Source organism: Vespula pensylvanica, chromosome 11 (genome assembly GCF_014466175.1).
Source record: "Vespula pensylvanica isolate Volc-1 chromosome 11, ASM1446617v1, whole genome shotgun sequence".
NCBI lineage: Eukaryota > Metazoa > Arthropoda > Insecta > Hymenoptera > Vespidae > Vespula > Vespula pensylvanica.
In genome coordinates this window covers 5,138,791-5,151,218 of record NC_057695.1, presented here as the reverse complement: position 1 = coordinate 5,151,218, position 12,428 = coordinate 5,138,791, and the positions used below count along the sequence as shown (strand labels likewise).

Sequence of the window (12,428 nt, the reverse complement as noted above, 5' to 3'; positions counted from 1 at the left end):
TCTCTCTCTCTCTCTCTCTCTCTCTCTGTCTGCCTTTCTCTCTCTCTCTTATTTATTCTATTTAATAATCGAATATGATATTATTTATACATCTGTATAATTTAACAAATAAGTATTTTTCCTCTCTTTCTCTCTCTCTCTCTCTTTCTTTCTTTCTTACTTTTTTTCTCTACGAGATAACATATGTATGTATGAAGCAAAAGAGGAACACGATTCCTTTGTTTTTTTTTTGTATTTTTTTCTTTTTCCTTTTCATTTTCTGTAATCCTTGGCACGATCGGCTGACACGCTCGCCACGCCTAAACGAACGAACGAACGAACGAATGATAGCTCCATGATTAGAGAACCATCGTGAATCTTCTTAAGATCAGATGAGTATTTCGTTTCAGGTATTTCAAGGTTTATACAATATATACATCTTCGACTATAAAGAAGAAATATTTTCTTTTCTTCTTAGGTGGGTGTTGACTGTCTGTGGCGATGCTTGACTGTGCTGATGCTCCTGGTAGTGATTTTGGTGTTGGTAGTGGTATTGGTGGTGTGGTCGATGGTGACGATGTCGTGGAAAGGCTGGCTTGCTCCTCCTTCCTCCTTTTCCTCCTCCTCTTTCTCCTTCTTCTCCTTCTCCTTTTCCTCCTCCTCCTTCTCCTCCTTCTCCTTCTCCTTCTCCTTTTCCTTCTCCTCCTTCTACTTCTCCTTTTTCATGAGATCGATAGAACGCACAAATCCTCAGCTCGAGAAAGAGATCGTCGACTCGTTTGCGAGGATGCTGTTGCTGTTGTTGCAGCTGTTTTTGCTGATGATAATAATGATAATGGTAACCATAATAATGATAATGACGATGATAATGATAGTGATGATGATCGTGATCATGATGACGATTATGTTGATACTTTTGGTGCCATTTCGCAATGACGAACACGAGACAATATTGTTCATGAGCATTTAGCTCTCCTTTTCTCTCCTAGACCGGACAGACTAGTATCTCGTACTCGAACATGAGCGAAACAGCGACGAAGACGAAGTAGAGGAGGAACATCGTGAAGCCGAGACCCTTGTTCATTTTCCATTTGAAGCAGGCGATGCTCATAATCACGAATAGTAGCATGCAGAAGAGAATCGCTATGCTGCACACCATACCCACCGAGTTCACCTCCACTGGCTTCCCATAGATCAAGCCATAGAGGAGCCACGGTACCGGAAGCCTGTTAACAGTTTTATTAAAAAAAAATCAAGTATGATTGATCGTTTCCTTTCTTTTATATATATATATGTGTGTGTGTGTGTGTGTGTGTTCTAATTTTTTATCATGAGATAAATATTAAGTAAGAATAAAAATTATGCTTTATATTGTATGATATATAAATTTTACGAAAAAATATTAAATCCTATGTATATCCTATGAAAAGTTTTTCATTGCGAGAAGAGCTATCAATTGTAAAAATTTATTATTCATTTGAAATTAATTGAATTTAATTCTGAAGAATTAAATTTTATTGAAATTTTCTTATGACACAAGTATTATCTAGGTTTATGAGATAGTTTTGGTTTAACGGAGAATAGAAACTTTTATTAATATTAATTTAAACAGAAATTAAATTAAAAATTGAAAGATCTTTTAATGACGAAAATATTAGATATGTCTATCAAAAAGTTTAGTCCGTCTATCGAACGAATTTGTAGTTATTTAAAAATAATTTTTTACTGAGCCTTCCTAGTAAGAAATATTAAAAATATAATAAAGAAATTGTGTCAATTATATAGAAAATATTTTAATCTATTTATAAAAATGATTTTTAATAAAACACTAATTGAAAAATAATTAAGAACTTTTCATATAGAGCAAATATTTTTTTTGTCCTCTTTTTTTTCTTCTATTCGATGACCTCTCGTCGAACCGATCGATCTATCGATACCAAGAATATTATTTGACTGATTTTTTTCAAGCGTATTCTCCTACCAAATGAGATTCTCTACTTCCAAAGCGAACGTTCCGTATAAACATGAACGAACTAGAGCTTCGTTCGTTTCCGATTCAGGCACTTTGCCAACTGGCAGATACTGAGCTAGATGGTACAAAATGATCGCGATCGATCGACCGTTGATCGGATTCTATCCTCTCATCGTTTTTCCAATGAAAAATCGACTTCAAAAACAGCTCCGTCTTCGGTCGAACGCACGATTTCGCTTTGAAAGATTCGTTCGAAAGAGAAATAAATCGTTCAGAAATAAACAATATAATATAATATAATATGACAGAAGAATAATATAGGCAATATATATATATATAAATATATGTGTGTGTGTGTGTGTGTGTGTGTGTGTGTGTGTGTGTGACAGTATATATGACAAATAAATTAATATAAATTATTTTAAAATAATTATTATATATTAATATTATTATATCGAAGAGTTTTGAGAGAAATAAGCAAATATTTTATTACATATATATATATATATATATGTATATATCATATGATACCATTATATAATATAGTATTATAATAATAATATATATAGGATATTTATGTATATACAGGATGGTCTAATAATCTTGAATATCTCTGTTCCTTTTGGAGATATGGAAAAAATTTATCTACAAAAGTTATATGATATGAAAGGGGTTATAATATAGTAATAATAACTTTTTTATAGATAAACTGATAGAAGACATATGAAGGTCAATTGAGTTTTTTTAAATGGAATTATATATTTTTCATAACATTGATCGATGCAGTTTGATATTCTCTATAAAAAAGTATTAATCCATGTATGTCGAAAAATTATTAGTTTAGGAGATATTTCACAGTTATTATGAAAGAGAAGGAAAATTTCAATTGATATTGTTATTAACAAAATCGCTTTTATTATACCAATATTATTACTATATTTAAATAAATAAAGAATAAATCACGCTTGAAAACGGTGGTTGTTTCAAGTTTCTACGACTTTTCGTTCCGAAGATATCGCTATCGAAAGATTTTCATTCATAATTCGTATCGTACAGCTGTTCGTAGTAATAGTAGTAGTAGTAGTAGTAGTAGGTCGCGTAAATTCCTGGAATTTATATAGGTTAGTAGGTCATTGAACTGAATGAATGAAATTATGTAGGTCAGTGGGTCAACGTAAACGTATTCCATTTAATCGAGAATATCTTCGGAAATAAGAGTCGTAGAGACTTGAATCGAACGTCATTTTAAAGGGCAAAATTTTCTCTATTTTTTCAACGTATTGTTAATAATTAATAAATAATTTGTTATAAACAATTTGTTATAAACAAATACTTACGAACAAAATATATCTTATTTTGCTAAAAAAATAATTCAGATTGCGACTAATATATAAAATTACATAAATTAATAAATAAATTACTTTTGTTTATAAACAAAAACAATTTTTTCTACATCGTATATTATATTGCAGTGGTATATTTCAGGAACTAAGAGTCGTAGAGACTTGAATCAATCGTCATTTTAAAGGGCAAAATTTTCTCTACTTTTTCAACTTATTGTTAATAATTAATAAACAATTTGTTATAAACAATTTGACATAAACAAATTCTGACGAACCAAATATATTTTATTTTGCTAAAAAAAAGACAATTCATACTGAGATTGATTTCTAAATTTACATAATTTAATAAATAATTGATAAACAAATTGTTGCTTTTTTAATGAACAAACTCTTGTTGTTAACATTGTTAATAAGCACATCTTTCATTAACGTTGGAATATCTCCGAAACTAAAGATCGTAAAAATTTGAGACAGACACCCAAATTAAGCGCAAAATAAGTGCAGGATAAGCGCAGGATAAGCGCAGAATAAGCGCAGGATATATGCTGAGCAAGCGCTTATAAATATCTTCTAAATTAATAATTTTTCTACATATATGGATTAATACTTTTTTATAGACAATATCGAATTGCATTATCCAATGTAATCAAAAACATATAATTACGTTAAAAAAGGGGAAATATAGTTGACGTCCTGCACCCATTCAGAAAAATTATTACTAAACAAAATTTTTCGATATCTCGAAGAAGAACGGAGATATTTAAGATGATCAAAATTATTGCCTTTGTATATTATACTTCTCTTTTTAACGATTGTATTAGAATATGAAAAAATATTTGTAAAAGATGTAAAGTTATAATCATGATAATAATAACAATATAACATACGTAATATATAGATCTTTTATTTTTTGAACAAACGTATATGACAAAGGATATGAAAAATATAATATCTGAGAAAATGCAGTATTTCACTCGAAGTTTCTAAGCGTATTCATGAAAGGAAAATTCTTAGCGGTTCTAGGTGGGAAATGGATAACGTACGGCACAGTATTCGCGGTATTTTGTTCGATCAACGATATAATAATACGAGGAACGAATGGCGAACGCGATTACTGCCAGATAACGAGAATACCACGATAGGTCGACCATCGTGACCGCCGAATCCGTTTCTCCTCTACTGACCACCAACTTCATTCCAATTCGAATTAGGTTGACTTCTTCACAGATACGATTTTGTTTAAATTATAAACTTAGTTATTTTATTTTTTGTAAAATGTTAATATTAATATCTATATTTAATATACGAATGAACAATAATTTGCAAAGCATTGAAATTACATATATAAAAAAGATTTAAATTGAAAATAAAATTAAAACTATATATATATATATATTTTAGTTGAAAAATAAGAATATATTAAATGTTGATAATTTGGATATTTTGTTTGTTAATATAAAATTTCATTAAATATTTGATCGACGATAACACGAGAAAATTCGATGCTTTAATGAGTAACGAAATCACCGATTTCTTCTTTATAATTTTCTATTGAAACAGAAAATAATGAGACGAGATATATAAATGTGAACTAACGAAGAGAAAATTCTGATGGTTCCAAATGACGTAATCTCGTTATTCCTACTTTAAAAACATTTGTAAGAACATAATACTAAGTTCCAAGTTACCTACGTGAATTTACGTAATCGTCAATCAGTAAAGAAGTTTCATAAAAGATCTCGTTAACGATGATTCTATCTCTATCTCTCTTTCTCTCTCTCTTTCTCCTTCTCTTCCTAACCATGATCTTCTTTTAACGAATTTTGTAATAATTACGTTGTATGGTACTAATAAAAGAAAAAAAAAAAAAGGAAAAGAAAATCCGACGCGTTTCTCTTTTATCTTTTTTTCTTCTTATTTTTTTTCTACTCTTATCGAGATACATGATACGTTGCTAATCTTTCGATCTTTGTCGTGGAAAAAAAATTGTGTAGCTCGATAAGCTTGAAGGAGAACTTCCAAAATATCGTGAAATATCCAAGGACAATATCGATCGGCATACAATGATATAACATACGTATTCGTACATATATCAATTCCAGTATATTTATAATTATTAATAAAACATTTCAATTTTAAATGGTATATAATAATGATTCACAAAAAACAACGATCTCTAACTATTCTTTAGATATTTCCATTAAATCTATAAAATCAAAATTCAATTGTATGTTTATAATTATTAAATGATCGATCAATGGAAAATTTGAATTTTAATAAGAAATTATAAAGACAATCTCACATATAATAATTTCGATCTATCATATGATCGATTAATCATATATTTCTATTTATCAAGATGTTTACGTATCATGAATCGATTTATACATATTTATAATTATCAAATGATCGATCAATGAAAGTTAAAAATAATAAGAATGATAAAAGAAAAGAAAGAAAAATCTCGATTTATCGATCGTTCGTATTAATCAAAATGTTCATTCATAAATTAGTTTATACATATTCCATATATATATATATCATATATATATATATCAATGAAAATAATTATAGAATATTATATATATACATGGAAATAAATAAAAATGTTAAAAGAGAATGATTAAGATCTATCGATCGGTAATAGATCGTTCATGTAATGACAACGTATTTGCTTACCCAACAGTGACGTCGAAGATGTTGCTACCAACAGAACTCGATACTGCCATATCACCGAATCCCTTTCGTGCGACAATGACACTTGTGATGAGATCGGGAATACTGGTACCGGCAGCCAGGAACGTCAGGCCCATCACTTCCGGTGGTATACGAACGGTATCACCAACTACGTTCGCCCACCAGACCATCAGGTACGAGTATCCAGCTATCCACACGATCGACCCAATGAATGTTACCGCAAAGAATTTTTTTCCTGAAATCGAAATAAAATCGTCAAGGTTACAATGTTATTATTACAAATTGTTTTCAAACATCCATCAAAAATTAAATCTTTGATTTAAGATAAAAATATTTGATACAAGATAAACTTTATAATATTAAATTGTTAAAGAAATTGTTATTAAATCAAGTTGTTTTTAATTTTTGGAAATAATAAAGTTTCAATTTGTTCGATACATAAATTTCAGACACTAGAAATGAAATTTCATTAATAACACGAACAATATATTAAACGTAACGATATCGATGTTTCAATATCAATAGTTATTGATTCCTTCGTGGTTGATCAAGTTATTTTTTTTTTTTTTTTGTTCTTTTCTGTTTTTTGTTCTATTTTTTTAATTATGAAACTTTTATATGTTGTGAAATTGTTCAAATTGGCCGTACCGAAGTTTGATTACTTCTGTAAATTAAATGTAACGTGGGATAAACAATATAGTCATTGATTTTTACATGATTGATGGTATAATAATTGATTGTTATTATATATATATATATATATATATATATATATATATATACGTGATTGATCGAATATATTCTAAAATGTTAAATGTTAAAATTCGTAAAATGTTTTCAAATTGTTTAAATTCGTTTGATTAAACTTTGGAAACCTTACAAATTAAATTTGATATAGAATAAAGTTATTAATTCTTACATGATCGACTAATTGTGAACATTTTCAAATGTTGTTAAATTCTTTGAATTAATCGTACTGAAATTTAAATACTTCGAAAATTAAATTTTACTCACGGTAAACGTTATAGTCATTGTTTCTTATTATGTACACATAATTGATCAAATTCTTTTTAATTGTTATATTTCAAAATGTTGTTGAACTGTTTCTAGATAAGCTCGATTGAGAACGCCAGAGTACTTAGAATAGACGAAGCTACTAATCACGAAGTTAATAATTAAAAACTTTTATTTTAAATAAACAATAAAGTTATTAACTCTTATTACATTGGCAAAATCGTTCGTACGGATTCTCACCTGTAAAATCTACTTTCTTAAATAAATAATATTTAATAACAAAAAATTTACTTTTTTAATTATTCCCTTTTAAACCAATAAATTATCCAATAATTATTAAAACCATATATAAATAGATATTATAAATATTATTTTAAGATTTGTCGATTATCGATTATCGTCCGTTTCATTCGATATAACATAAAATAAACGATAAATAAAATTTGTCCGTACATTGTCCGCCCCATAAGTTACATATATGTGTCACTTATGTGACAGTATGTGAAAGGTAATTCATGTCGATCCTAACGATAACAATCATTTCTCGAATGGACCATTCACCGAACGTAACCTTTTTCTTCGAAATCCTTACAATAATGTACGAAGAAAATATCAGTTGAAATCAGTTTCCAATGATGCGCATTTCGTTCGGAGTAAATGGCGATCAGTTATTCGAACGATCGAAAAAAGAGAGACAGAAAGAGAGAGAGAGAGAGAGGGAGAGAGAGGGAGAGAGAAAAGAAAAAAAAATCTAATCGCACTTGAGGACTCCTAATCTTTCGGTAATCTAATCCGATCCCTCGTTCGAATTCTCGTTTGTCAATCTCTTTATCGAACTCGTTTTACTGACGGAAAAAAGAGAGAGAACCCATCATCGATTTCTTTTTTCTATCTCTAGAAATTTCATTTCAAATTTGCACATTTTTTCTCTCTCTCCCTCTCTGTCTCCCTTTCTATCTTTTTTTTATTTCTTATACTCATGAAGAAAAGATCTAGAACTTGATATCTCGTTTTTATTGATCAGTAAAAACACACTCTTCTGGAGAAGATTGAAAAGGGCTAGAAAGGTATATATATATATATATATATATATATATATATATATATATATGATGTGTGTGTGTAGTAGTAGGACGTGATTCATTCGACGATTGAATAGACACACACAATACGTCGATCAGGGCAACAATCAGTCGACGATTCGAAATTAGCGCGTCAATATCATCTTTCGTCGCAAGCATTGTGTCACTTTGAAATACTGTGGCAGTTAATAGAGCACAGATAATGCATCGTTTCGCTTCTCCATCCTTGATTGATGTATGTATGTAATGTACGGTAAACGAGAATTGAATTTCATATTTCAGTTAACCCTTTACTATGCTACCCCGTATAACTTTCAACTCGTTCGTATAATCACCTTATTATTATGTCCTATGTTTTCATTTACTTTTTGTTTCCTTTTTTTTCGTTTTCTTATTCTTTTATTTTTTTCTTATTCTTTTATTTTTATTTTTTTTTTATTTTTTTCTCTTCTTACTTTTTCATTTTTTTTTTATCGGAATAAAAAAAGCTAATTTGTCGGTGTTCATACGGTCGAAGGTTAATAGTTATACTAAGTATAACTTATAGAGTTAATTTGTAAATTATGTAGATGTAATTATACTTGATATAGTATAACTTGTTTTAGTATAAGTATACTAATAAACGTGGTAGTATAATTATAGTATAATTTATACTAGTTTAATATTATCAGTTTATTTACTGTAAAATTTAATATAAGTTATTATTAACATACGTAGTTGTATCTACTATAATTATATTAATTATATTAGTTTATACTTTATGTAGGATGTGTCATAAGTTCTTTGACGATTTTAAAAATCAATTACTTCTTTTCGAAATTTTTTAAGTTTGTAATTAGGCTTGTAACTTTACAAACTTATATTGTACAAATTTACAAATAGGAATTAGCTTCAAGAGTCTTGAAAAAGAGTAATTAATTTTTTAAATCATTTTGAAATTTTTGGATCCTTGTATTTTTTCATATATACATACGCAAATAATATAAGTTACATTATAAATTTCACGTATTATTTTTTTTAAACATGAAAGAAATAAGATTATAAAAGATTTAACTCGGTAACGAAAAATGACGATAAATATCTTGAAATGGGGGATACTTTGAAAACTCTTTTTTGCATTACGAATATCTTCAATTAAATTTCTGATTAAAAAAATAATTCGTTAAGTATGATTATCATTTCTTTCAAAATTAGTGGATCATCGAAATTTAATTTTTTATCTTTCTCATCGCTTCTCTCTCTCTCTCTCTTTCTCTCTCTCTCTTTCTCTCTGTTCCTCTCACTCTATCTCATAACCTTTTCTTCACATTTTTTCTCGCGTAAAACCACCCCATCTCGATATTACTCGCGACATACTCTCTATCTTTCTCCCTCCACCAGATCCCAACAATTTGCCATAGCGAGCGTAATAAAGGACGTTAGCCACGTGCACTCTACTTAATCGAGTCTTTATTCGATTATTTCGAGAATCGAGAGTTCATATCTAAGACCTATTTATTATTATTATTATTATTATTATTATTATTATTATTATTATTATTATTATAAATTAAAAATAGTATTAAAGTATCGATTCATTATCAAAATTATTTAAGACGTCTTGTCTTGTTATGTTCATTTAACATTACGAATTTAATCCTCCAAATAAATTATTAAAATCTAAATTTCACTAATACCATATTTTATTTTATAAAAGTCTCGAAAAAAAAAGAAAAAGAACAAGATTATTTATTAATTTTTGAAGGATTTTAATATAAGTACATGAAAGAAATTAATTTACCTCTGGGTGTTCGTGTGTCTGGTAAAGTTAACCATAGAGGAAAGAGAATCGGTGCTACTAATATATAAGTTAGCCTCTTTTTAGGACTACTAGGCCAGCCCATGTCCAAGGCTTCTGGAGGCTCATCCTCTTCGCCCTGAAACAACATAAGAAGAAACTTTTTTCTTTCCTTTCTTTCTTTTTATTCCTTTTCAATCCTTCTTCCGACATTTATCCTCATCATTCTAACTATAATAATTCAATCACATTGGATCGTTAACGTGACGTCTACGAAGTCATCGTAGTCGTCAGTCAGCAAACTTTTATCATTGAGAGTAACACACTCTCTCTCTCTCTCTTTCTCTCTTTCTGAATGACAGAGAAAGAGAAAGAGAAAGAAAAAGAGAGAGAACGAGAGAGAGAGAGAGAGAGAGAGAGAGAGCAACAGAATGCATCATGAGGTATTGTTAGAAAATACAATAAACTTGACGCCAGGGATAAGCTTCGAAAAACTGCAATCCGCGGTAAAGGCACAAAGAGAGCCTTCTTCTCTTATTCATCCTTAGATAAACCAACTACAATACCTTGTGTGTGACTCTGCTTGAATTCTCACGACTACTTCTCTTGTTTCTAAACAAATGTTTTAATCAACTGAGATACTGAGAAAGAAACGGATAAGAGTATTTCATTCTTTATCATAGATTTAATCCTAGACGATTTCCGATAAACAATGAATGAGAAATATCGTTGTCTTATCTGTTTGGAATTCGAATTAATCTCTTTCACTGTTTTCTTAAAGGACATATAAATTAAAACGATACCGAGATATTTTTCTTTTCAAACAGAAGACAAAAGAATCGTTTGTAAATCTCTTTCAGCGTTTCAATTTCAAGTTTGATCGATCGATCGATTTATTTATTTTTTCTTCGTTCAATAATATTTCCAATATTCGGAGCTAATTATTAGAATCTTAAATTGGACGTGAATTATTTTCTTTACTTTTCTTTTTTTTTTCTTTTTTTTATGAATGTTTCAACATTTTCTTTTCTTTCTCTTTATCCTTGAAATCAATATATATATATATTTCTTACCAAAGAGCTAAAGTGTGTTGAAATTGCGAGATGTTTCTAGATGTGTTAAGGGCAAAAGAGAAAGAGAAGGAGAGAGAGAGAGAGAGAGAGAGAGAGAGAGAGAGAGAAATATTTTAGTGGCGAGCACGTGTACTCATTAAAGCGACCAAAATTGTTACATTTCTCTCTACACTTAGTGCCTTATAACACGAGGAGCGGCAATTACACACGCGGAGACGTCGTTCGAAGGAACGTAACGACGTGTACTGGATGCACGTGTTCGTATTCAAACCCATATAAAATAATTTCAGTAGAAAGATCTACAAAAGTACATTAAAAATATAAAGAATTATTACAAGAACCGTACAAAGTCTAATGTAGTATTTTCAACGTTCTTTTTTTTTCTTTTTTTATAATTTTAACCTGTTATATTATAAATAACGTATTGAAGAATATATAGAAATTAAATTAAAAAGTGAAAGATTGGTCGGACAAATCCGAGGTAAAAAATATTAGATAATTTTTCAATCTTCCTCCATTTATTATTTTCATGGGATGGAGGTAACTTTTATCGAAATAAAAATGCAAGAGAAATGAAAGATTAGTGATACAGGAACTGTATGGAAAAATGTAACATAACTTTCGATCTTTTTTGATTTATTTCCCTTTTCGTTTTTTCTTCTTCTTTTTTTTACGAGACGGATAAAGAATCGAAGCGCAGAATTAAGTATTAAAAGATTAACCGCAGAAAATTGTAAAAAATTTAACGCAACTTGCAAAAGCTTTTGAAATTATTTTCATACGGCAAATAACGGCTCTTTTGAAACACGAAATAAAGAAAAATTAAAAGGTCCGTGACATCAGTCGCAATAAATTTTAGTCGGATGATTTTCATTCAAAAAAAAAAAAATAAAATAAAATAAAATAAAATAAAATAAAAGAGAAAAGTAAAAAGAGAAAAGATAACAACAAAAGAAAAGAAACAGACAAAACGAAACGAAGAACCGAAGGAAGACGGGTAACAATGGCTGTAAAAAAAAAAAATGAGTAGATAATATACCTTACAAAAAATTGAAAGAATTAAATACAGACCTATCTATTAATCTCTTGATATCTTAGAAGGAAAAAATGTGATAGAATGAGGAGAGGGGAGTCATAGTTCAAAAATGACCGTGGAAGAGAGTACGTGCATGTGCATGTGCATATGTATGTGTGTCTCCTTTCTATAAAATCCGAAATTCTAGTGAAAAACCTGCCGACTAGGAATTTCGTAACGAACGTTGGTAAGAGTAGAAAAGAAATAGCAGTTGCAGTATTAGTAGTAGTACTAGTAATAGTAGTAATACCAGTGGTAGTAGTAATAGTAGTAGAAGAGTGCAAGTTGCAACGAATGCAACGTAGAAAATAGGAGAGGAGGAGAAAGAGAAAGAGAAGACAACTTTGTTGGTGTAGGTTGATGATGGTTGGTGGATGTTAGTGTTGGTAGTGTTGCCGGTAGGGGAGGGTGTAGCC

General features: G+C 29.4%; 1 protein-coding gene across 6 annotated transcripts in view; it reads right to left on the bottom strand.

Moving 5' to 3' along the window:
- Positions 1 to 137: 137 nt before the first annotated feature.
- LOC122632984 (sodium/potassium/calcium exchanger Nckx30C) overlaps positions 138 to 12,428 on the bottom strand; it is a 50,302-nt gene continuing 38,011 nt past the window's right edge. For all 6 annotated transcript variants that reach the window (XM_043820346.1, XM_043820348.1, XM_043820347.1 and 3 more), the window contains 3 exons: positions 9,868 to 10,003; positions 5,974 to 6,226; positions 138 to 1,205 (listed from right to left, as the gene is read on the bottom strand). In XM_043820346.1, the coding sequence (XP_043676281.1) occupies positions 965 to 1,205; positions 5,974 to 6,226; positions 9,868 to 10,003 (630 nt within the window). In that variant the 3' untranslated portion in view covers positions 138 to 964. The remainder of the gene's footprint in view (positions 1,206 to 5,973; positions 6,227 to 9,867; positions 10,004 to 12,428) is intronic.